Here is a 24,336-nt window from a genome sequence, read left to right as displayed (position 1 = left end):
AATGGAGCCAAATCGATCCATATAGTACAAAAACTTCCTTTTCTAGTAGTATTTACAACATAAACACAACAATTCATGCAAAATCAACCATCACAAAATGCTCAAATCCATTTTTAACCAACCAACAACTAAATTATACTAATCAAACAACTAAACAATATGCTAATAACCTTCGAATTATACTAATCACCTTCCAATTATACTAACCTTCCAATTGATACAAAATCAACCATCACAACTAAATTATACTAATCAAACTAAACAATTTCCATCTAACAGTTACAAACTTAAAATACATAACAAATATGGCATGCTAAACAAATTAAATTAAAAAAAAAAACAAAAAAAAATCAAAAAAAATACTCACAAAGATGGCTGTGGTCGGAAGAGAGAGAGGGAGAAGTGACGGATCCGGTGAGGTGGCGCTGTCGTCGGAAGAGAGAGAGGGAGAAGTGATGGACTGTCGTCGGAATAGAGCTCCGGTCGCTGGCGGTGAGGCTCGTGCGGCGCTGTCGTCGGAAGAGAGAGAGAGGGAGAAGTGAGTTTGAGAGAAAAAAAGTTTTCGAACGTTAGTCAATTGGGAAATTGGGGATTTAGGTCTGATTTGGGGATTTTTATAAACCGCTCTACTCGGAGTAGCGGTTTTCTTTAATGAACCGCTACTCCGAGTAGCGGTTTTCTTTAATGAACCGCTACTCCGAGTAGCGGTTTACAACGGGTCCAAAAATGTTGTAAACCGCTACTCAGAGTAGCGGTTCATTAAAGAAAACCGCTACTCGAAGTAGCGGTTGATTTTAAATATAACCGCTACTCTGAGTAGCGGTTTTTATGCATTAACCGCTACTCTGAGTAGCGGTTTTACTGCAGTTTTAAAAAAAAAAAAAATTTCGCGTGCCGTCCTACGTGGACGGTACGCAGGGAAATAAAATTTTTTGTCACACATTTTGGGAATTAATCCCCTTTTTGGCATTATTCAAGGAAAAAATTCTAAAATCATCTTAAGAAAATAACCTCAAAAAAGTAAAATGGAAGAATATCTTCTCAGCAATCCGAATGTCATTTTCCATTTTCAATTGGAATAGATTCATCATATTCTCATGTAGTCAGGTGTATACAACGTGTACACCTAAGTTTACTTTTTGCTCATTTACTTATTTGAAACTCTCTCGTATGCCATGTTCACGGTATACATGTGTGTGATAATAGTTGTAGTTCAATGAAGGGGAAAAAAACAAATACTTCATCTGTTTTAAATTAATTGACACTTTCACTTTTCAGGCATGTCAATGCAAAACTTTGAGAACATATATCTCTAATTTTGTTTTAGTAAAAATTATCAAAAGTACATATTAAAAAATATATATTAAGACGAATCTAATAAGATCCTATATTACTATATTTGTATTCACATATAAATTACAAATGATGATTAAAGTGAAATTTATGAATAGTGTGAAATGTCAAAATCTCACGTTTAATTTGAAACGAAGTAAGAACTAGAATTCACAATTATTGAAAAGGCTCCCTCGAATTGAGATTACTCCTTATAAATTAAAATTTTCAATTATTTTAAAAAGATAAGTAAAAGTTGAAATTTTCGTGTCTATGACATATGGAAATAATCTCAAGTGTGCCCCAAACAATAAGCTAATGATCATCCTCTTCTTTGTTGGGTCAAATCCTTACAAGTTAGAACTAAACAATTTAGATCCGTTGTCAGTCAGGGAAAATCATAACGATTGCGAATACTTCATTTTAAAAGGGAAAGTTTCAAAAAACTATTTTTATAATTATTTTGTTAATAATTTTCTTTCAAAAAATTATATTATATGATAAATTTCTTTCAATATACTATCATTTTAAATTTTTATTTAATATTAATCAATAAATGACAGTCGTCGTATGTGTTGCTGTCGATGGAATAGTGAGAAAAGAAGAGAGAAACGAGAGAGGAAGAAAAAAAAGCAATTAACGGTGACTCAATTATTAGTGATTAAACCTCATTTATGATAAAATGGTAGTATATTGAAACAAATTTGTTATATAAGTTAGTTTTTAGGAAGAAAATTTTTAAAAGGTAGTTTTCTGAATTTTTTTGATCGTAAAAGGTAGTTTTATGAAAATTTTCCCTTTTATAAAGACGCCATGAAGTACCAATTTGTGGCTATAGCCTATATATATAGATCTCTATTATATAAGCCTAGGGGTGTTCGCGGTTTGGGTTGGTGCGGTTTGGGATGTAACCCAACCCAAACCGCAAATATACGGTTTGACATTTTTCCAACCCAAACCGCACCGCATTTTTTCCCAAACCGAACCGCGCAAAACGATTTTGTGCGGTTTAACCATTTTTTCCTATGCGACATTAATTTTGTTATCTAAGACTAAAAAAAAAATTGTTAATAAGAGTCCAAATAGATATGAAGTTGACTTCATAATTAAACATAAACAATAATTTATCAAAAGTGTTAAAGTTCTTTACCTCAAACTTCTTTTTTCAGTTTTATACTTGTATGCCGCCTTGTCAAGTGTATTTAAATTTATTTTTTTGAAAAAATATAAAATTGCGGTTTGCAGTGCGGTTTTGGTTTACAAAAATTAAAACCCAACCCAAACCGCAAACTGCGGTTTGCTTGAAATCATAACCAAAACCGCAAACCAACCCAAACCGCAAAAAAACGATTTGGGTTGCGGTTTGGTGCGGTCCAGACCGCACTCTGAACAGCCCTATATAAGCCAATGGGGTAGCTATGTGTCCCTTTTTTAAAAGACTTTTATACCCTCAATCTCACAAAAAATAATAAAGAAAGGATTTTCTTAATTCTTTCCTCATTTACAAATATGGGTAATAATGAAAGTTCTACGTTACCAAAAAGACCTACAAAAAAAAAGTGTAAAAAGAGGAAATTTACAATTGAAAATATAAATTGATGACTAAATCAATTTTCAAACAACTATAAAAAGAAAAATTTATAGAAATGTTTACTATCTAAACTAATAACAATTTCGAATAACACGCCTAAACAAACCATAAAAGAACTAAGAAAAACTTAGATAATATTCATTTTTTCATTTTTTGGATCTCACAATCAGTTGAGATAATTAGGCTCCGTTTGGTAGGGCGTAAAATATTTTCAGTGTAAAATGATTTTCATGGAAAACAATTTACAATGGAAAACACAATTCCAAAATTACTTTTCCGTTGTTTGGTTCGATGTAAGAAAAATGATGAAATGAAAGGAAAATGAAAGGGAAAGTAAGGAGGTAGTGAGAGGAGTGTACAAGAGAGATAAGGAAAATAGTTTTCCCTTCATTTTGAAAGGAAAATAGTTTTTCATCATTGGGAGAGTAATTTTACCCCAAGGAAAAATAGTTTTACACTCTTTTGCCAACCAAACAATGTAAAATTGAAAATAGAGGAAAACAGTTTTTCGGGAAAACGTTTTACATCATACCAAACGGAGCCTTAATAACAAAAGAGGGAAAATAGAATTTATTTTTGTTATTGAAGCATTATTCACCATAATATGCTTAGACCTCAATTACCCAATGAAATTAAATTAAACTATTAGTCATAAAATACGCCTATAAAACATATGTATATTTAAATAGATAAAAAATAGAGTTCGTATTGTGTCGGGAGTCCGACACAATATTCTCGTCGGACGATTTCAGTTAGAAGCATTTGTGCTTCAGTTAGACTTACTTGGTTTCAGTTGGTCTTTATGTTTTTTCAGGTAGTCTTCATTTTTTTTTCAGGTAGTCTTCAATTTTTTTCAGTTAGTCTTCATTTTTTTCAGTTGGTTCTTGTGCTTCAGTTAGACTTGGGTTTCAGTTGGTCTTTATTTTATTTTAGGTAGTCTTCATTTTTTTTCAGTTAGTCTTTTTTTTTTTTCCAGTTGGTTCTTGTGCTTCAGTTAGACTTGGGTTTCAGTTGCTCTTTATTTTTTTCAGGTAGTCTTCATTTTTTTTCAGGTACTCTTCATTTTTTTCCAGTTAGTCTTTTTTTTTTCCAGTTGGTTCTTGTGCTTCAGTTAGACTTGGGTTTCAGTTGGTCTTTATTTTTTTTTTCAGGTAGTCTTCATTTTTTTCAGGTAATCTTCATTTTTTTTCAGGTAGTCTTCATTTTTTTCAGTTAGTCTTTTTTTTTTTTTTCAATTGGTTCTTGTGCTTCAGTTAGACTTATTTGGGTTTCAGTTGTTCTTTATTTTTATCAGGTAGTCTTCATTTTTTTCAAGTAATCTTCATTTTTTTTCAGTTAGTCTTCTTTTTTTTTTTTCAATTGGTTCTTGTGCTTCAGTTAGACTTATTTGAGTTTCAATTGTTCTTTATTTTTTTCAGATAGTTTTCATTTTTTATCAAGTAATCTTCATTATATAAACTGTATCTGAAAAATCAACCCAAACATCAAACATAAAACATGTCCAGTTACAGTAGTGATGATTCAAATCATTCAACTCATTCACTTGCTTCGAGTGACACCATCCACGAATCCGACTTAAATGAGAGAACTGATTTCGAAGCAGAAGAGGAAAGTTCAATAGACTCTAAGGATAGGAGAGACCCTTATGTTGATCTGCCTACACCTACACCACTCCCGACACCGGACCCCTACGACAAGGGTGATAATAATGATGATGAAGTTGAGTCTCAGCCTCATAAATTAGATTTTACTTAAAGTTTCACTAATTAAGTAATGTTTAATAAAACGAATATAAAAATTCCCAACTTAAAAATATTAATATACTAGTGACGATAATTTATAATTTACGATTTCACGAGTTAAACAAGATGACTAATGTAGTTGCAATTCACTTATAGTACAAAAAGTCAACATTTCACTCAAAGTGTTACTAAGTCACGTTGATAAGTGTTAGTGGGGAAATTCTGATTTTTGGTTGAGAAACAAAAAGGGAAAAAGAGAAAAGAGAAAACAAAGCTATGGTCAATTCCCCCCATTAATGGTGTCTTCTTCCTCACTCCACCATGTCCATTTGTCACTCATGCAATCACAACTTTCTTCTCCTTCATCAGACAAATCTGTCACCAATCCTCACCCAAAGCTTCTTCAAGTTAACAAACTCAGATTATTTACTTCACCATCTTCCTCCCAACCACTGATTTTAAAACCTCCAAACTCCACTATAAATAGCCATGGAGATTCAGCATCAAGAACCCACCAACAATAACCTTCATCCTCTCTTCTCTCTCTAATCAGAAATTCAGTCAATAATCGCCGGAAAATTTGTAACTAAAAGAAATCCAAAAAGAAACCCCCAAATTTTTACTCTCTCTCTCTTCTGTTTCGGTCCCCCCCACGAAACACTCCCGTCGGCCACCGGGCGACGCCGGTCTCGCGCCACGCTTAGTCGCCCCCTCACCTCGCCGGCCGCCTGCATAGCTTGCCGGCGATCTGCGCCAGCAACTTCATTCTCTCTCTCTCCTCGCGCTGTCTCTCTCGCCCCCCCTTCTTCTTCGCACGACGCTGCTGCACGCGCAGCACTGCCGACGGCCCGCGCTCGCCGAACCACCGGAGACCACCGCCGGAGATTGCTGCTGCTCGCCGTTCACTAGAGTCGGCGTCCTATCCCCTGCCGGAATCTTCGTTGCCTTCCCTGCTCAATGAGCAGAGGTACCACTCTTACGCTTATCTTTGTTTTCTTATAAACCCCAAGCCCAATTGAACCTATTGATGTATTAATTAGTGTTGGGCCTAAAAACCTGATTTAAGTAATTATACTAGTTGCTTTGTCACTACCACTTATTGGGCTAAAGGTAGATTTGCATAATGTTGAATTAAACCAATGTAGACTAATTGAAATTGATTTAGGCTATGTTTGGCAAAACTGACTGAAATGGAGCTGAAACTGATAAGGTGACTGAAACTGATAAGGTAGCAGCTGAAACTGTTAAGGTGCTGAAACTGTTAAGCTAACTGATTACATAACCTGTTTGGTAATATTATTTATGACTGTAGCTGAAATATCTTTTTAAACTTAAAAACATAAAAATAAAATATTTCTTTAGGCTTAAAAAGATAAAAGAAATAATATAATAAAAAAATTTCAGCACTTATCTCAGAAGCTATATTTTACTCCAACTCAATTTCAGTCAAATTTTGGACTTAAATTTTATTTAAGTTCCTCCACCAAACATCACTAATCATATAAGGTGACTTAAAATTGTAGCACCTTACCATTTAAGTCACCTGAAATGCTTCCCCAAACAGAGTCTTAGTGTCCTGTTAGGTCATGATAGATTAATATATTAATTAAACCTAATTATTGCGCTTAAAACCAAATTCGCTAAATAAAATCACCCAACTTATTTCCTAAAATCTAGTATTGCGCTATTTTTCATGATTACTAAATAAAGTTGAGTTGTTTGAAACTAATTAAAAATCCAATAAGCTTATTATTTATGATATGAGTTTAAGTTATTATTATTTCATTAATACTTAAGTTCACTTATAATAATGAGTTACTTGACTTGTTAGTTTTAAATGACTAAATAATATTAAAATAATGTTAATGGATCTATTATAACCTTAAACTTAATCTATTAGTGGACGACTAATTAGTTATTAACTATGAACTAGAATAATGTTATGTATTCGAAAGGTTATATAATATGTAGTAATATAGCTTTAATGTTTCGATAATTCTAAAAATATAGCTAAATGAGTTATTTCATTAAGTGGTTGTTAAAGAGTCACCTTAATTGAACAAAGTTATTAACGATTAAGAAATAATGACCTTTAAGGAGACTTTACGACGTTATAATGACCGCTATGACCTCAATAAGCGCTAACTAATATTTAGGCTTAAAAGCTAAATAACGAAACGTTCATTAATAAAATTATTCTTGAATAGATTAAAGAAGATAAAGGATATTACAAGCCTCCCCCGGCTATCAAGGTTGGTAAGCAGAAATTCAGGTAACGTCTACTGCTAACACCCACAACCCCTTTCGAATGATGTTTTATTGTTTTTCGCACTATGTTGTTGTTTTATGGATCGTGGGATATGAAAGGTTTTACGAATATGATGATTTTCGATGAAATGAAACGACTTCGATGTTACGAAAATGTGAGTATAATAATGCTATGGTTTAATGATGTTTCATGACTATGATTATAATGATGTAATGTAACTATGATATTTGAAACATGATAAAGTAAAGTGAAAGATGGTTCTTGGCAAGTATGTGGGCATAGAAAATGTCACTTACGATGTGACTGCCTTTCTGGCAATATTTGGACACCGATAGTGTCATCCATTTGTGGCTGCCTTTCTGGCAATATTTGGACACCGAGAGTGTCATCAATTTGTGATTGCCTTTCTGGCAATATTTGGACACCGAGAGTGTCACCCATTTGTTTAGGGAGACGTCCCTATATGCGATATGTGATATGCGATATTTGCCAAGTTACCAAAGTAAAAGATATATGATGATGAACATGATAAAGAAGATAATGTAACATGATATGATATGTTTGTGAAATGTTTGAATTATTCTCTCCTCCCTGTTTATAAATAAAATGATGTGAAATGAATTTACGATGTTAGAGTAGTATGTTACTGAGCTTCGGCTCACGACGTTTTGTTTTATGTTTTAGGTATGGGAGAACAGTTGTGGATCACGATTATATTGCGTTATGGAGATTATGTATGATTCATGAGGTTTTAAGATACTTTGTATAATGGACAAACAAGTATTATTATCTTGCGATGAGTAATTGTATAGTGAATTTTCAATTTTAAGCTATTACTTTATTTGTGGGTCATAACCCACAGGATTAAGTCATGCTTACGCTGATGATTAAGGATATGTGAATTTGTCGGGGCGTTACATGTTGGTGGTGAAGTGGTTCCGGATGTCAACCCGAATGAAGCCGATAATGAAGGTGATGATGAAGAAGATCGTGGTGGTGAAGAAGAAAGGAAAGTAAAGGAGAGGAAAAATGAAGAACACAGATGAGAAGAAAAGGCAGGAGAGAGAAAATTTTTGAGGGAGGAAGGAGGAAGAACACAGGTGCTCCGCCCCATCCGACGGAACCTATTGGGTCAGACGGTCTGACCCAATAGTTTCACTAAAAAATATAACCTGAATTATTTGTTTAAACGGAAAATTGTTGAATTATCTACCAAATACAAGATAATATAAGTTGCACACATCGCGTACATATAATGCTAGTATACTCTTGTGTAAACATGGTACCATTCACTTAAAAAGTGGCATTAATATTAAAAAGTGTTTAATTAGTAATAGGAAGTGTATGATTGAAGTATTAGATTTTTTTTTTTTAGCCAGAAAAAAAGAAACTAAAGAGGTTAAAACTTAAACGTCGCCTATCACAACGATGGACTAGACTCTACAATTAGACGCCTATAACAACGATGGATTGTTGGTTTGTTAAACATCATCCCAACATTACTTAAAATCACCCCAAATTTATTTTTATAGACTATTTTACCCTTTCTCTTTTCCACACCACCGACCACCACTTACAACCCCCTGCAACCACCCGCCACCTCCTCCACCACCCACCTGGAAGCACACAATTTTTTTTAAGACAATAGGTTAACGTCCGGATGTTCGAGCCATGGGACGAATGTCGAGGACAGACGTTCGCCCATCGTCCTATTCCGACTCCTTCCAGGTCGCTAGTGGGTGGCTGTGGCAATGGGGTGGTGGTGGCAATAGGTGGATGGTAGTGGAGTGGGGTGACTGGTGGTGGTTTAGGGAAAAAGAAGAGTGGGGTGACTGGTGGTGGTTCAGTTAGTTTTTTGGAAGAAAATTTTTAAAAGGTAGTTTTCTGAATTTTTTTGATCGTAAAAGGTAGTTTTATGAAATTTTTCCCTTTTATAAAGACGCCATGAAGTACCAATTTGTGGCTATAGCCTATATATATAGATCTCTATTATATAAGCGTAGGGGTGTTCGCGGTTTGGGTTGGTGCGGTTTGGGATGTAACCCAACCCAAACCGCAAATATACGGTTTGACATTTTTCCAACCCAAACCGCACCGCATTTTTTCCCAAACCGAACCGCGCAAAACGATTTTGTGCGGTTTAACCATTTTTTCCTCTGCGACATTAGTTTTGTTATCTAAGACTAAAAAAAAATTGTTAATAAGAGTCCAAATAGATATAAAGTTGACTTCATAATTAAACATAAACAATAATTTCTCAAAAGTGTTAAAGTTCTTTACCTCAAACTTCTTTTTTCAGTTTTATACTTGTATGCCGCCTTGTCAAGTGTATTTAAATTTTTTTTTTTGAAAAAATATAAAATTGCGGTTTGCGGTGCGGTTTTGGTTTACAAAAATTAAAACCCAACCCAAACTGCAAACCGCGGTTTGCTTGAAATCATAACCAAAACCGCAAACCAACCCAAACCGCAAAAAAACGGTTTGGGTTGCGGTTTGGTGCGGTTCAGACCGCACTCTGAACAGCCCTATATAAGCCAATGGGGTAGCTATGTGTCCCTTTTTTAAAAGACTTTTATACCCTTAATCTCACAAAAAATAATAAGAAAGGATTTTCTTAATTCTTTCCTCATTTACAAATATAGGTAATAATGAAAGTTCTACGTTACCAAAAAGACCTACAAAAAAAAAGTGTAAAAAGAGGAAATTTACAATTGAAAATATAAATTGATGACTAAATCAATTTTCAAACAACTATAAAAAGAAAAATTTATAGAAATGTTTACTATCTAAACTAATAACAATTTCGAATAACACGCCTAAACAAACCATAAAAGAACTAAAAAAAACTTAGATAATATTCATTTTTTCATTTTTTGGATCTCACAATCAGTTGAGATAATTAGGCTCCGTTTGGTAGGGCGTAAAATATTTTCAATGTAAAATGATTTTCATGGAAAACAATTTACAATGGAAAACACAATTCCAAAATTACTTTTCCGTTGTTTGGTTCGATGTAAGAAAAATGATGAAATGAAAGGAAAATGAAAGGGAAAGTAAGGAGGTAGTAGAGGAGTGTACAAGAGAGATAAGGAAAATAGTTTTCCCTTCATTTTGAAAGGAAAATGGTTTTCCATCATTGGGAGAGTAATTCTACCCCAAGGGAAAATAGTTTTACACTCTTTTGCCAACCAAACAATGTAAAATTGAAAATAGAGGAAAACAGTTTTCCGAGAAAACGTTTTACATCCTACCAAACGGAGCCTTAATAACAAAAGAGATGAATATATATCATTTGATACTATCAATTTAGAATTTATTTTTGTTATTGAAGCATTATTCACCATAATATGCTTAGACCTCAATTACCCAATGAAATTAAATTAAACTATTAGTCGTAAAATACGCCTATAAAACATATGTATATTTAAGTAGATAAAAAATAGAGTTCGTATTGTGTCGGACTCGTCCGACACAATATTCTCGTCGGACGATTTCAGTTAGAAGCATTTGTGATTCAGTTAGACTTACTTGGTTTCAGTTGGTCTTTATGTTTTTTCAGGTAGTCTTCATTTTTTTTTCAGGTAGTCTTCATTTTTTTTCAGTTAGTCTTCATTTTTTTTCATTTGGTTCTTGTGCTTCAATTAGACTTATTTGGGTTTCAGTTGGTCTTTATTTTTTTTCAGGTAGTCTTCATTTTTTTTCCAGGTAGTCTTCATTTTTTTCCAGGTAGTCTTTTTTTTTTTTTTTTCCAGTTGGTTCTTGTGCTTCAGTTAGACTTGGGTTTCAGTTGGTCTTTATTTTATTTTAGGTAGTCTTCATTTTTTTTCAGTTAGTTGGTTCTTGTGCTTCAGTTAGACTTGGGTTTCAGTTGCTCTTTATTTTTTTCAGGTACTCTTCATTTTTTTCCAGTTAGTCTTTTTTTTTTCAGTTGGTTCTTGTGCTTCAGTTAGACTTGGGTTTCAGTTGGTCTTTATTTTTTTTTTCAGGTAGTCTTCATTTTTTTTCAGGTAGTCTTCATTTTTTTTCAGTTAGTCTTTTTTTTTTTTCAATTGGTTCTTGTGCTTCAGTTAGACTTATTTGGGTTTCAGTTGTTCTTTATTTATTTCAGGTAGTCTTCATTTTTTTCAAGTAATCTTCATTTTTTTTAGGTAGTCTTCATTTTTTTTCAGTTAGTCTTCTTTTTTTTTTTTCAATTGGTTCTTGTGCTTCAGTTAGACTTATTTGGGTTTCAGTTGTTCTTTATTTTTTTCAGGTAGTCTTAATTTTTTATCAAGTAGTCTTCATTATATAAACTGTATCTGAAAAATCAACCCAAACATCAAACATAAAACATGTCCAGTTACAGTAGTGATGATTCAAATCATTCAACTCATTCACTTGCTTCGAGTGACACCATCCACGAATCCGACTTAAATGAGAGAACTGATTTCGAAGCAGAAGAGGAAAGTTCAATAGACTCTAAGGATAGGAGAGACCCTTATGTTGATCTGCCTACACCTACACCGCTCCCGACACCGGACCCCTACAACAAGGGTGATAATAATGATGATGAAGTTGAGTCTCAGCCTCATGTTGGTGGTGAAGTGGTTCTGGATGTCGACTCGAATGAAGTCGATAATGAAGGTGATGATGAAGAAGATCGTGGTGGTGAAGAAGAAAGGAAAGTAAAGGAGAGGAAAAATGAAGAACACAGATGAGAAGAAAAGGCAGGAGAGAGAAAAACTTTGAGGGAGGAAGGAGGAAGAACACAGGTTCCCCGCCCCATCCGACGGAACCTATTGGGTCAGACGGTCTGACCCAATAGTTTCACTAAAAAATATAACCTGAATTATTTGTTTAAACGGAAAATTGTTGAATTATCTACCAAATACAAGATAATATAAGTTGCACACATCGCGTACATATAATGCTAGTATACTCTTGTGTAAACATGGTACCATTCACTTAAAAAGTGGCATTAATATTAAAAAGGGTTTAATTAGTAATAGGAAGTGTATGATTGAAGTATTAGATTTTTTTTTAGCCAGAAAAAAAGAAACTAAAGAGGTTAAAACTTAAACGTCGCCTATCACAACGATGAACTAGACTCTACAATTAGACGCCTATAACAACGATGGATTGTTGGTTTGTTAAACATCATCCCAACATTACTTAAAATCACCCCAAATTTATTTTTATAGACTATTTTACCCTTTCTCTTTTCCACTCCACCGACCACCACTTACCACCCCCTGTAACCACCCGCCACCTCCTCCACCACCCACCTGGAAGCACACAATTTTTTTTAAGACAATAGGTTAACGTCCGGATGTTCGAGCCATGGGACGAACGTCGAGGACAGACGTTCGCCCATCGTCCTATTTCGACTCCTTCCAGGTCGCTAGTGGGTGGCTGTGGCAATGGGGTGGTGGTGGCAATAGGTGGATGGTAGTGGAGTGAGGTGACTGGTGGTGGTTTAGGGAAAAAGAAGAAAAATGTTAGAGATGTAATTTCAACTTTTTTTTTTTTAGGCAATTTTAAGTAATTTTGAGGCGATGAATAAAAGTTAAGCTTGGCAATTACATCCCCTACAAAACCAACAAACAACGACAAGGATGAAACCTGCTAAAACCTCAAACATACGAGTTAAAGATAGGCTATTAGTATATTATTAACAAAATAGAATCACAAATATTCATAATTTCAACAGAAGGGTTGCACTGCTCTTAATTTAACACCTGAACAAATTAGTAATTTAGCATAAAACTGAACTTGCACAAGGTATATGTTTCTGTGATAAACCCGGAAGGGGCCTCTTCAAAACTGTATTCATATTGAAGTGGGTTTACAAATAAGTTCAGCACGGGTCAGCTAAAACTACAATCAACGAACTGGATTCGAGAAGAAAATGACAAGAAAATAGACAAGAAATCCAAATATAAGAATTCCACCATATATAAAAGTTTGAGATGTTTGTGTAGGAGCCTTATATTCAATACTGCAGCATTTCATTTTCTCACTCTCGCTGGCTAGGACACCATCTACGTACCTGCACCCACCAGCAAAACAATTCATTCTGAGTTGTAAAGAACAATGTATATAGGGCTTGATCAGTATACAGAAGGAAAAAAAAAAGCATAAGAATGATCAGAAATTTCGCAAGAAAACTCACTGTCGTATGAAAATTGAATTTTGCAAGATATCCGAACTGTTAAAATATGCTTCTTTTAGCCGGTGGTCATATAGCAGAGATGACAAGTCGACAAGCTGTTCCTCAAGATTCTGTCAAAATTTCCATTTACGAGATCAACACCCTAAGTTATGAACACAAGTACATAACCCAGCTATTTATGGTGCTTGAAACTTACATCCAAGTATTTCTCCAATTTTTCAACTAATTCATGTGGGAATGGTTCCGGAAGATGGGTGGTCTTTTTGTAAAATTTCTCCAACCACAGTTCAGTGGTAGTCTTGTTCTTTTTGTCCTTAACTGGTTCTCCAAGAGGAGTCTTCAGGAACTCACCAGCAAAGGCTTGAACAGCCTGCAGGAAGAGTAAGGATGAAATAAATTCCATCCACATTGAAAGAGAAAACTACTCAACCATAGACCAGAACATAATATCAAAACAAATAATATAGAATTAATCACCTCTGACGTATCCCTGATCCTCCGCAGTGCAGAATCAACATGAGAATATATTGTGTTCCTCTACAAATATAGAGTCAAGTGAGTTCGTGTATGCTAGTTATCCAGAAAAAAACTTAAGCCAGACATTAGTAAACACATGATGAACCTAACTGCGACCATGATAATCAAACACCTAATTCCATATAATCAATTTCTCTGACCTAAATGGAAAAAAAAGAGAATAAACTGGGGAATTACTCGTGCAACATCATGAAGCATTTGGCTGATTTTCGAAGTATTGGAAAATGGTCCAAATGGATGACAGCCAACTGCCCAAAGCCAATTCAAAACTGGCCTTTCATGTATATGTGAAGCCCTTTCATATGGTGCGCTCAGTCCACCAACAGCTGATGCAAGCCCTGCCAATATATGACGTTGTGCTTGTGATGGAAGATCATGCCTTCTTTCCTTTTCAGAAACATAGCTGTCGAAGCAAGACATACAAAGAAAGATAAAGGACAGTCAGAACAATTGATAGGAAAATGAAGAAAGCGAAATCTCCACAAGAACAGGATTGACCCTGTATAAGTGCATGCAAGTGTGAAACAAAGCATATATTAGAGGAAGAGGGAGGGGAACAAAACAAGAATATAAAAGAACTAGACAAGATCAGAAGCCAACAAGACTAGACATATAGTGACGTTTTTAAAAATAAAAATATAACATATACAGGCTCAGTCTCTCCTCTAGCTCACAATACAAGAAAGGAGGGAGGGTGGGGAATGAATAAATAGAGATATTCAACAGTATATCTGTTTTTCTTCTTATTATTTCCCTCATCAGTGATACACTAGAGAAAGCTAACCCCCATCGTCAACAAATACAGAGGTAAAGAGCACCTTTCTTATGCACCAATTAATACTGTACTGAAAATTCTAAATATTTCTATACACTTCAAAATGTCAGTGTCAACGACAACAATTTGATAGCATTTCAGAAAGGCAAGATTGATAAGCTCAATTTTTCAGGAATGTGGAGATTTCTTTCTGACATATTAAATATATCATGGTAAAAATTAGAAGGTATGTTCAGCAGCAAAGAGTTGTATAACTCTAATAATTAACAAAAGAAGAGCCGTATATTCTATCAGACAAATTTTACATGCAATAATAGACTCGCACAGTCACATATATGCACCTAAAATTTATATTTTGGCAGTATAATAATCAGGCAGTCATAGTCATAGACTGATTGAAGCTTGTGATGGTAAAATATAAAAGTGTTGTCAGAAAGGGAAAATTGAAATAAGGGGAAAAGGCTAAACATGCATAGAGCATCTTCATAGATGAGTAGCAGTGCCCAAACATATTAAACGGTACAGTGTATTTTTTTTTAAAAAAAGCTGACTCACCTTAGAGGTATGTTTGCGCTTTGATGCTCAAGAACAATGACAACATCATTGCTTGTCCAGACCAAGCTTTCATCCTCCATCATCAGGTGAGGATCAACATCAGCTAATGATAGCACAAAACTGGTAAAGGAGGTCAGCAGCTTAGTATGTGATATGATTATGAAAACAAAACTAAAATTCAGGTACAGATGAGGCAAATTTGACTAGTGTAATGAATCTATTACACCCCCCCCCCCCTTCCCCCACCCAACAAAATTAACAGATAAATCACGACTTCCTCCTCTTTTGGAGTATCACTGAGGCACAGACATTATTTTCGTGTCCCAAATGTATGCATTATCAGATGGAAAACAATCTATGTTCGTACATCTCAAGTCCAAGCTTGTAATCATCGAAACAATTATTACATGGTCATCAAATCCCAAATTCCGTACTTACACAGGTATGACTCTGGTGCCAAAGGTCCTGTGAAAATCTCCCTCTTTCTTTATAATTTTCTTTTTCTTTTGCTTGCCACGTGCATTACCAAGAGTAGCCCAAAGAGGTTTGTGCTTTAGTATGGAATCACTTGAATCAGCTGATTCATCCATCCAACTCTGAAAATGTCCAACACGCACTGCAGTTATGACAACCAATAAGCTAAACGGAATATATAATTGTCATCATCACAAGTCCTAGTATATATACCATATAAATATGCAGTACAGAAATTAGCACCCATAATTAACCGCCGGCTTCACGTTCGTAAATGCAACAGTATAAAAAGCGCAGATAATAGACTTCTAGAGATCTCATTACATAGGACATGAAAAGCCTATGTAGGCTTACTATTTTTTTAAAAAAAATTGCAAATTATTATCAGAAGAAATATGGACAAGAATTTCAGATATTGGAATGAGAATATGGTGACACACCTGGACAAAGAGACACAATTAAGCACCATGCAGTGCCAAGGCCACAAAAATCAACATAATTCTCATATACTCTAATATAATAATGTAGCATTAAGGATTTAGACTAACCTGGCGAAGGAAAAATCTGTTTGAAAGAGAGGGATCAGACACCTCTAATATACCAGCAGCAAGCACATCGGCTGATCTTTCCATCTCCTGCAGATCATTATATAAACTTTGCTGATGAAAGACACGGAACTAGCAAAGAAGCTAAAATGAGGAGATCAACTGATAACAAAACATCTGCAAAGGTCAAGCAAGTGTAACTTCATAGTGAAGTAGGAAGCAAAACGGACCTCTTTAAGAACAGCACCATCAACATATGTTTTTGTTTGGACATGAAAACGTCCATCATTTTTCGTTTCATGGATTGAATATCCCCGCGTTGCTTTGGACACAGCAACAGCCAACTTCTCATGCTGATGTAATGCATATGTACCTCCAACAATAACCACTTCTTGATCTTGATGGACCATTTTCTTGACCTGAAAAGACAATATAAAATAATCAGATTTACATTTCTCTGCATCCATCTAATTGTCTCTACGTGGTCTATTACATTTAATTCTTGATAAAGATGCCTGCCAGGCTGCAACTCAGCAGTGTAATTTTTCATCACCTGTCAATTATGTAGCCTAAAGCACTGAAAATAATTTCACTTTGCTACTTACTTCTCACAGTCCAAAATCTAAAGATGACTCCAATTTTTTAGAACATCAGGGGAAAATAATTGCATCCCGCTCAATGCTACTTCCATTTGCCAGCCAACGAACAACTAGTTTTAGAGCTGAACCCACCTTGCTCAATATAAAATTAAGCAAACTCATCAAGTTCTGAAAGCTTGATCTCAGGCTCAGTCAGGGTCAAGCTGGACTCAGGCTCTGCCCAAAGCTTTATATCACAATCCTAAATCTTAACAATTTCTTCTGATTTAGAATACATTATAAATGATTTGACAATGCTTCCAAATAATCTAATACATATTCAAATAACATGACAAGAGTGTATCACAATGCCACTGGATTAAAACCACTGTCGAGGAAATAAAAGGGTTAGGGAAGGGAGAGATCTTCTGAAGCTGCCTGCTATGTCAATGCTAACACGTCCTTCCTTATACTCTGAAATGCCTTTAAATTCCTCCGATTCTAAAGTCAGAAAACCCAACCATATAGGAAGCCTATGAATACCCCCGAATTTTGTGATAAGCAATGTTGTTAACTTTAATCTGGAACTTGCTAGCCATGTAGCTCATGGCTGCTAAGTGGTCAATTACTATTTGTCAAATGGAAAACAGTATGTCATAACTTAAAGAGAGCACATAAGCTGTAAGTAGGAGTATTAGCTATGAACTGACATAGCTTGGACCGAGTAAAAGCTAGGATTAAGGAATAACACAATCGGACTGATAATATGGATAATTGCATGAGATAAACTGAAAAACACAAGCTTTCGAGAGGCTTGTTCTCTTCCAAATTTTTTTTTATAACAAAAAGCTACATAATGAACTCTGACAATATATAAAATGATTTCTGTCGTGGCCTCCCCCTTATCTTCTCTGCTTATAGAATTTCTTCCCTAACTTGTTCCTCAAGCTACCCCTAACTAACTTTTATAGTAGTGCCTAAGCTGCCCCTCCCCCCTTACATCATCTCATAGCATATTAACACCGACCGCTCAAAGCAAAGTTCACTTTAAACAAATTGGTGCCACTCTTTCTTCTTGATCATGGACAGATCAGTATATCACTACCTCTTTAAAGTCTAGACCCAAGTCTAATCCAGCACAAAAACATGGAAAATGATGTACACAAGAGCCTATACTAGCTCAAGGAAGATGTTCCTGGTAATTCATACTACCAAGTACCAACCACATACTGATATGTGATATCATAAAAGATACCACGAAACAACACAAAAAAATGACAATAACAATGGATTACCTCAATATCCGATGATTAGAAGTCAAAGATTGCTGCACAGTATCGTACAGTTACAAGTTCAGCAGTCAGGATTCAGGACATGCTAATTGAGGATATAAATCCTAAATTCGTGAGTGAACTAAAAACCTCAATTTTTCTGATTCATTTCAGTATTAATTCTATCAAAGTGGATCAAGCCTGAGAGTCAACATTGTTCCATAATCACTGTTCCAGTGCCTCTGCATATAACAGTAATTAATGCACGAAAACATTCACTATAATCTCAGATCTTGCAGTACACCAATTGTGAAGTTCCGGTTTTCATTTAATGGCTAATCATGTGCATATTGCTATCATTTGGCCAAGGAACCGCAACCCCAGCTCACTATTTACTGAACCTCATTCCGGTTGGCTCCCTATTGTTTGACTGGATAAGCAACCTTATTTTTTTAGCTGCTAACATAAAAAGAAGTTCAAAGAAGCAGACACTTTAGTGCCTTATATATCACATCAAAAAAGAGACAAACAGAAGTCGTAATTAATCATGATTGACTCTGAAACTAATCAAGCATTGATTCCACCTAAACAGCAACAAGAAGGAAGCAACCTACCTCTTCTTTGATTGCTTCAACATCAATACTGTAATTGTGGCCTCTTGTCATGATGTTGTATCGATTATGGTTCTGTAGGACAATGATTGATATGAGCAACCTTCTCGTCATATCAACAGTTTCGAACCTACAAGAGAAAAAGGAAAAATACCAACAGAATTAAATACAATGTGACTAAATATAATCAAAACAAATATGCTTAGTGAAAGCAGAAAAAGGATGCAAAAAGAACCAACAAAAGTCAGCAAAATGACACTTGAAAATCCCAATTATCACTAGTAACTCTATTTCGCCAGTCCCTACAAGCGGAAAGCAAGCTAGAATTACATAATTAGTCAAGAAGTAAATGCAACACCATCTCTTTGTTACTCAACTAGACCCCCTTACTGCATTACATTTACAAGCTAAAGTTTGTGAATTTACCTTTTATATGCTAGAGAAAAACAAACTAAATTGCAATGCATATCCACTTATATACATAGTAAACCCAACTAAGGCTTCATACATACATCGCCAACCCCCATGAACACCAGAATCATACTAGGTTCTTAGGAGTGACTTGCCAAAGAACATCAAGTCTATAACGGTCTATATATCTCGACATTCGACACAGATGGATGGATAGATGTACCGGTTAGTGCAAAGAGAGAAAGTTTTTGTAAAAACAAAGAGAATGAGATAAAACTATCAACATAAAAGTGAAGTGAGTTACTTTCACATTGCGCATCCCTGAATAAGGACGCGAGTCAGGAAAATATGACATAAAAGTTCATTCTTTACTTAATTGAATAAAATCATGCAAATATTTCTCCAGATCTTCATTTACAATATACTACGTTCATTCAGAATAAAAGCCTTTTCATCTTTTACCACCAGAAAACAAACTCAATGAAGGTGTCCTTTTCTCCTCCTTGCTGCTAAGCTAAAGAAATCAGCTATCTATGCTATTAGGATACTTCTCGTTCAAAGTCATTTTCAAAGAGAACTCACATCTTGTATTATACAACAGAATAGTAAGAAACGCTCAGGAGCTCTTGTTTGATTGTAATCAAAAGAAATTTCCAGTACTTCCTATATTTTTATAAAAATTTTAGGGGGGGGGGGGGGCTGATATTATTCTAATGGAAACTTACCCTAAAGAAACAATGACCTAATGCCAGTCTCCATAGCTCCTAGCTACTTCTAAAACAAATATTACCACCAAGTAACCCAAACTCGAGCTTTGACGAAAACACAAGACCCACAGGAAAAAGATCATATTAGTAGGAACGGTAATAATATAACAGCCCAGGTAAATAGTCCATAGATACCTGACATCCGGAGCTATAACATGCTCAACTGCGGTTGAAATAAGTGCTCCAAGTTGTCCAACAAATACATCATGGCTTGAGTAATCAGCCGCATCACTTTGACTTTTAGAATACAACAAATTCCGAATCCGAGGGAGTGTCCTTGAACTGATGCTCCCTTCCTCTGTTTCAATCCTCCCATATGTGCAAGGACCCGCTGACAAGTCAATAACAGCAAATCTGCAAAAATCGTCGAGCATAAATCCCCGGCTAATCGTTTAGAGTTGAGATCTCGCATAGATGTCATTTTTATCCTTATACAAAATAAGGGGGTGAAAAAAATACAATTGTTTCCCATTGATTAGGCAATACCTATCAGAGCTCAGCCAAACTTGAGATGCTCCTCCTCCATTGTAACGATAGCGATATATGTAATCCGCTTCTTGCCTTTTCATATCATCTTCCGTAAGTTGTGTAATTCTACTATATACTAAATCATCAAGATTAATGTCTTGGTTTCTAGGATCCATTCTGACCTGTTAAATTACTAGAACCACTGTCAGAAGAGGGAATGGTAAATGCACCATCTAATTTGTAATATTCAGATATGTAACCAAGAATAATATTCTAAGATAGGGTGATCCTAGTCAAAAGGAGGCTGGAAACAAAACATTTCACTAATTTAGTCGAATATCCTCTTCAGCAACAAGATAAACACTTAACAAACGGAAGGAAATAGAAAATTCAAACATTTACAAGTCATTTCCTTTTCTGTAGTTCTTGTAAGGAATGTGGGAAGCTACCAAGAGAATGTGGGTAAATAACAGAAGTGGGTGGGTACAATCAATGGGGTAAGTAAAATCCGTTATGTGGGGCATTTGCAGGAAATAATGATTAAAACAAAGTTGGGAGGGGGGAAAAAGTGGGGTTAGGTGTGACCCATTTGGGGGCACAATGGGGGGTGTTTAGTCCACAAAAGGACATATTCCAAACATGAACAGAATAATTAAAGGACTTAAAAGGGAAGGGGGAATAGAAAAAGGAACTGACGTATAAAAAAAATGTCGACAAAGCTCGTATATTACTACATTTACAACAAATTACGATACCTTATCAAAATTCAAAACAAAAATTGCAGTTGGCACTGGCCTATCAATCTCTGATCTGCGATATCCCGCACCATCGACATCAAATATATAGGAATAAAGCTGCTCAAAAACAGCCTCCACTGCTGTTGCTTCCACATCAAATGCAGGCACTTCCTTCCCAAATTCAGTCTGTGATATTCATCATCAAAAGTCATTTCAAATCAATGAACTTCATGACACGTCAAGGCAATTGGACCCTTCACCAAAAAAGGTGAAATGATTTATTAGATAAAAGAAACCAATTTCAATATGATAATACAAGGTTAAAGAAATATTGTAGTCAGGTAGCTCGATGGTTTTTATAAATCTTTAACAGTATTTATTTCATAAAATAGAAGAAGATTCATGATTGCAACTATATTTTCTTCAATGAAATAACGGTGATTGTGCAAATATACACTATATCGTGTAAGATTAACATCAAAAATACCTATTCAATTTCAACCTCTAATAAAGCTCTCTTTCTTCTTTAATTTGGTTGCCAAGGTCCACCATGACCATTTTTGCACTAGACAATATTCAATTAACTATTAAGGATAAGCTGAATATGCACATTTCTAACTACAGCATGAATTTTACTCAATTTTGAATCAGACATACCTTGTGAAAATACAAAAAGAGTTTAAAAATTGTCACATATAAATATTCACAATTCACATGGTACTTCAATAATATTTTAACTAATAGGAAAGAAGAAAAGGGCAGTGGTCAGACTGACTACGTCTATTCTAAACAAAAAGGAAAGAAAATGGGGGTGGGGGGTTGGATATTAACGGGATATTATGATCACCTCTCTTGCTGTTCCAGCAGGAACCATAGCCTCTTTCAACACTTTCTCAAGAGATACAAGTTCTGCTTGTCCAACCTACATCACAGTAAAACATTGACTTAAAAAACTCAGCTACATGGTATCTCCACCATTAAGAGTGTTCACTTCCCAAGAAAGGACAGGCCAAGACCCGTGTCTAAAAACTGGATGAACCTGAGAAAGATACATTTAACAGCAGAGATTCTAAGTATCTGCAAGTATCATAGACTCGGGACCTACAAAGACTGGAGTCATGTGGACATATCACACAGAAGATCCTAATTGAACAATCTCTCACTCCTGACTCTATGAGTGTAGAGAACGATACTAAAAGAACTGTAAATGCCAGGAGTTCTTACAGGAAAGACATTGTAGACAAGATGGTGTTCAATATCAAGGGGTTCTCCAGACTCCAAGCAGGATGGTCGATGAGTTGGAAAACTGATCTTTAGAAACTCCTGCAACTTGTGCAAGTCCAATGAGTACCTATAGCCTCCATCGCCTTGGAAACCAACTAGAACTACGTTTACTTCAAGTGGGACTTGAAATGGAACCTGCATAGCATTTAAATATAACCGAAAGAAACTTAATGAAACAGATAAAACTTATAATGATATGCTACCATAGCAAAATTTTCCATGCAAGGGTAGCAGAAAACACTAAGAATGAGGTATATAATGTAATAAGTACCACGGAAATGGAAATAAAAATCTGAAAATGGAAAATCTCACGGTAGGAAAAGGTGATTCATAATACTTTACTCATATATTCTTGTAGAAGTTTATGTTAAAAAAAAAGGGTAAGACACTTCAAAGGGTAGCCTTTTTTTTCTAGACAATTCATATAATTGAAAGCCTCTTCAAGGATCTTCTAGTAGTTGAACACTCCCCCCCCCCCCCCAAGATTTCCGGGGCTCGATCTTTTTTCATCATTCCTTCCTCCTTTTTTTTTTGCACAGACAGAAAGCCCTTTCCACTCAATCCATCATCTAGCCTAACCACAGAATTCGACGAGAAACCTCAGCACCAGACTTAGATATATAAGTCTAAACCTCATAACATGATAATACACTAACTATCTTCAACGAACTAATAAGTATTTCATACAATGCACGCTCTAAAGAAAGGAAAAACATATAGCTGTATAGCAATTCCGCGACTCCAATTTGAAAAGATTCCAATCCAACAAAGTAAGCCACACGACACTCCTGATCACCAATGCGAGTTCTGACTATAAATTTTCTTCATCCACCAAAAATTTCACATGCCACAATCTCAGAAAAAAAATGCAATTAACGTGGAAACTTAGCTCTAATACAATTAATCTTATGCAATCAAATCAAATGAAGCAATAGCCAAAATCCGAGTATCACAAAATAAAGAAAGAGATCAAGAAAAAGCATCGATAAACCCTAGAAAAGAAAATAACCTCAGCGCGAGAATGAAGCATACGACGAACATCGGATCGAACGCTATCTTTAACGTCGTGAAAAACGCTGTGATGCCATTGAGGACTTCCAGGGTCTCTTCTGAAGGCTTTGTGCGCAGACTCCATTGATGGAAGCTCTGCAATCAACAGTGTTAAAAGTAACACCATTACTATACATTTGCTTGTTTGTTTCATTCTCCATTGAAATTGAAATGGAATCATCAATCTGATTTGCAGTTGATTCAGCTGAAGCTTGAGCTTGTCAATAAATTAGGGTTTGAGTTTTGGGAGGGAGAGTATAAAGCTGTGTAGTGAGAGGTTGAATTGAATCGTTGATGAACAGTGAGTGATGCCGTGATGGTCGTAGACCAGAGTAGACGGGAGGAACACCCGCACCTTTAATTTTATTTTATTTTTGGATTTACGGTAATTTTTTTAACAGTACAAAAGAAATCTTCGGAGGACTTGTTTTTCTCATCTTATTTTCAGTTCAGTTTAGTTCAATTCAGTTTAATTAAGCTCTAGACAATACTTTTACTCTTACATATCACTGTTTATTTCAGTTCAATTCAGTTCAGTTCAATTTCGTTCAATTCATCTGTTTTAAACCGAAGGGAACAGGCCCTAAGCCCGATTCTTTTAGACTAAACTGCGATGAACCGAAACGAACTGAATGAAAATTATAAGAGAAAACTACTGAGATGAATTGAATTGAACTGAGTTAAATTGAACTGAATTGAAAATAATAATAAAAAAACAAAGCCTCAATTGTCATCGATTTGTTTCTCAAGAGATTTGGGTTCATTGGACCTAATTGAAGCATTTTCCATTAGCAAAATGAATCTTCCATGTACATTTGAAATTTTTTGTACAAAATCTGTTTTTGTGGATCATTTATAGTTAAAAGTTTATTTTATGTCTTTTTTTCGTTGATTAGGAATAAGAAGAGTTCATTTATAAAAGTGTTGATTTTTGCTAAGGGAAAATTAATTTTTATTAAGTTTGGTGATGCAAATGAGCTGATACGTTTTTGAACTACTGCCGAACAAGGTTGATCAAAGCCTGATCATGCTCATTTGTTAACTTAATAAAAAAGTTTAATCAAAACTCTTACGCTTTGTTTGGTAATTGTTTTATTAAAGGAAAGTAAAAGAAGAGAAAAGAAAGTAGTTGTAGTTTTCAATGCTTGGTATAATTGGTGGATTTAAGCGGAATCACATGTTTGGTTG

At 35.2% G+C, this 24,336-nt stretch overlaps 1 protein-coding gene across 1 annotated transcript; it reads right to left on the bottom strand.

Annotated features, from left to right (window-relative positions):
* Nucleotides 1-12,699: 12,699 nt before the first annotated feature.
* On the bottom strand, nucleotides 12,700-23,486 carry LOC104888464 (uncharacterized). The gene is made up of 16 exons (XM_010673454.4): nucleotides 23,108-23,486; nucleotides 22,039-22,233; nucleotides 21,662-21,736; nucleotides 20,833-21,000; nucleotides 20,096-20,259; nucleotides 19,745-19,963; nucleotides 18,435-18,561; nucleotides 16,202-16,390; nucleotides 15,975-16,061; nucleotides 15,391-15,548; nucleotides 14,953-15,072; nucleotides 13,800-14,025; nucleotides 13,563-13,622; nucleotides 13,282-13,455; nucleotides 13,086-13,195; nucleotides 12,700-12,962 (listed from the first exon to the last, which is right to left on the bottom strand). The coding sequence occupies exons 1-16, from the start codon at nucleotides 23,327-23,329 to the stop codon at nucleotides 12,797-12,799; spliced, it is 2,460 nt and encodes an 819-aa protein (XP_010671756.1). The 5' UTR covers nucleotides 23,330-23,486; the 3' UTR covers nucleotides 12,700-12,796.
* Nucleotides 23,487-24,336: the final 850 nt, after the last annotated feature.

The sequence above is a fragment of the Beta vulgaris genome, chromosome 3, assembly GCF_026745355.1.
Source record: "Beta vulgaris subsp. vulgaris cultivar EL10 chromosome 3, EL10.2, whole genome shotgun sequence".
Classification (NCBI taxonomy): Eukaryota; Viridiplantae; Streptophyta; class Magnoliopsida; order Caryophyllales; family Amaranthaceae; genus Beta; species Beta vulgaris.
The sequence above is the reverse complement of the archived record's forward strand: the minus strand, read 5'-3'. Positions and strand labels throughout refer to the sequence as shown.

Bases quoted from the DNA above. Each gene is read 5' to 3' on its own strand.
- LOC104888464 (XM_010673454.4), bottom strand. From the start codon at position 23,329: ATGATTCCATTTCAATTTCAATGGAGAATGAAACAAACAAGCAAATGT. The intron at 20,260-20,832 runs GTATCGTAATTT...GTAATTTAACAG, and splicing joins TTGTTTTGAATTTTGATAAG to GTCAGAATGGATCCTAGAAA. The intron at 16,391-18,434 runs GTAGGTTGCTTC...TTGTCTTTTCAG, and splicing joins TTGAAGCAATCAAAGAAGAG to GTCAAGAAAATGGTCCATCA.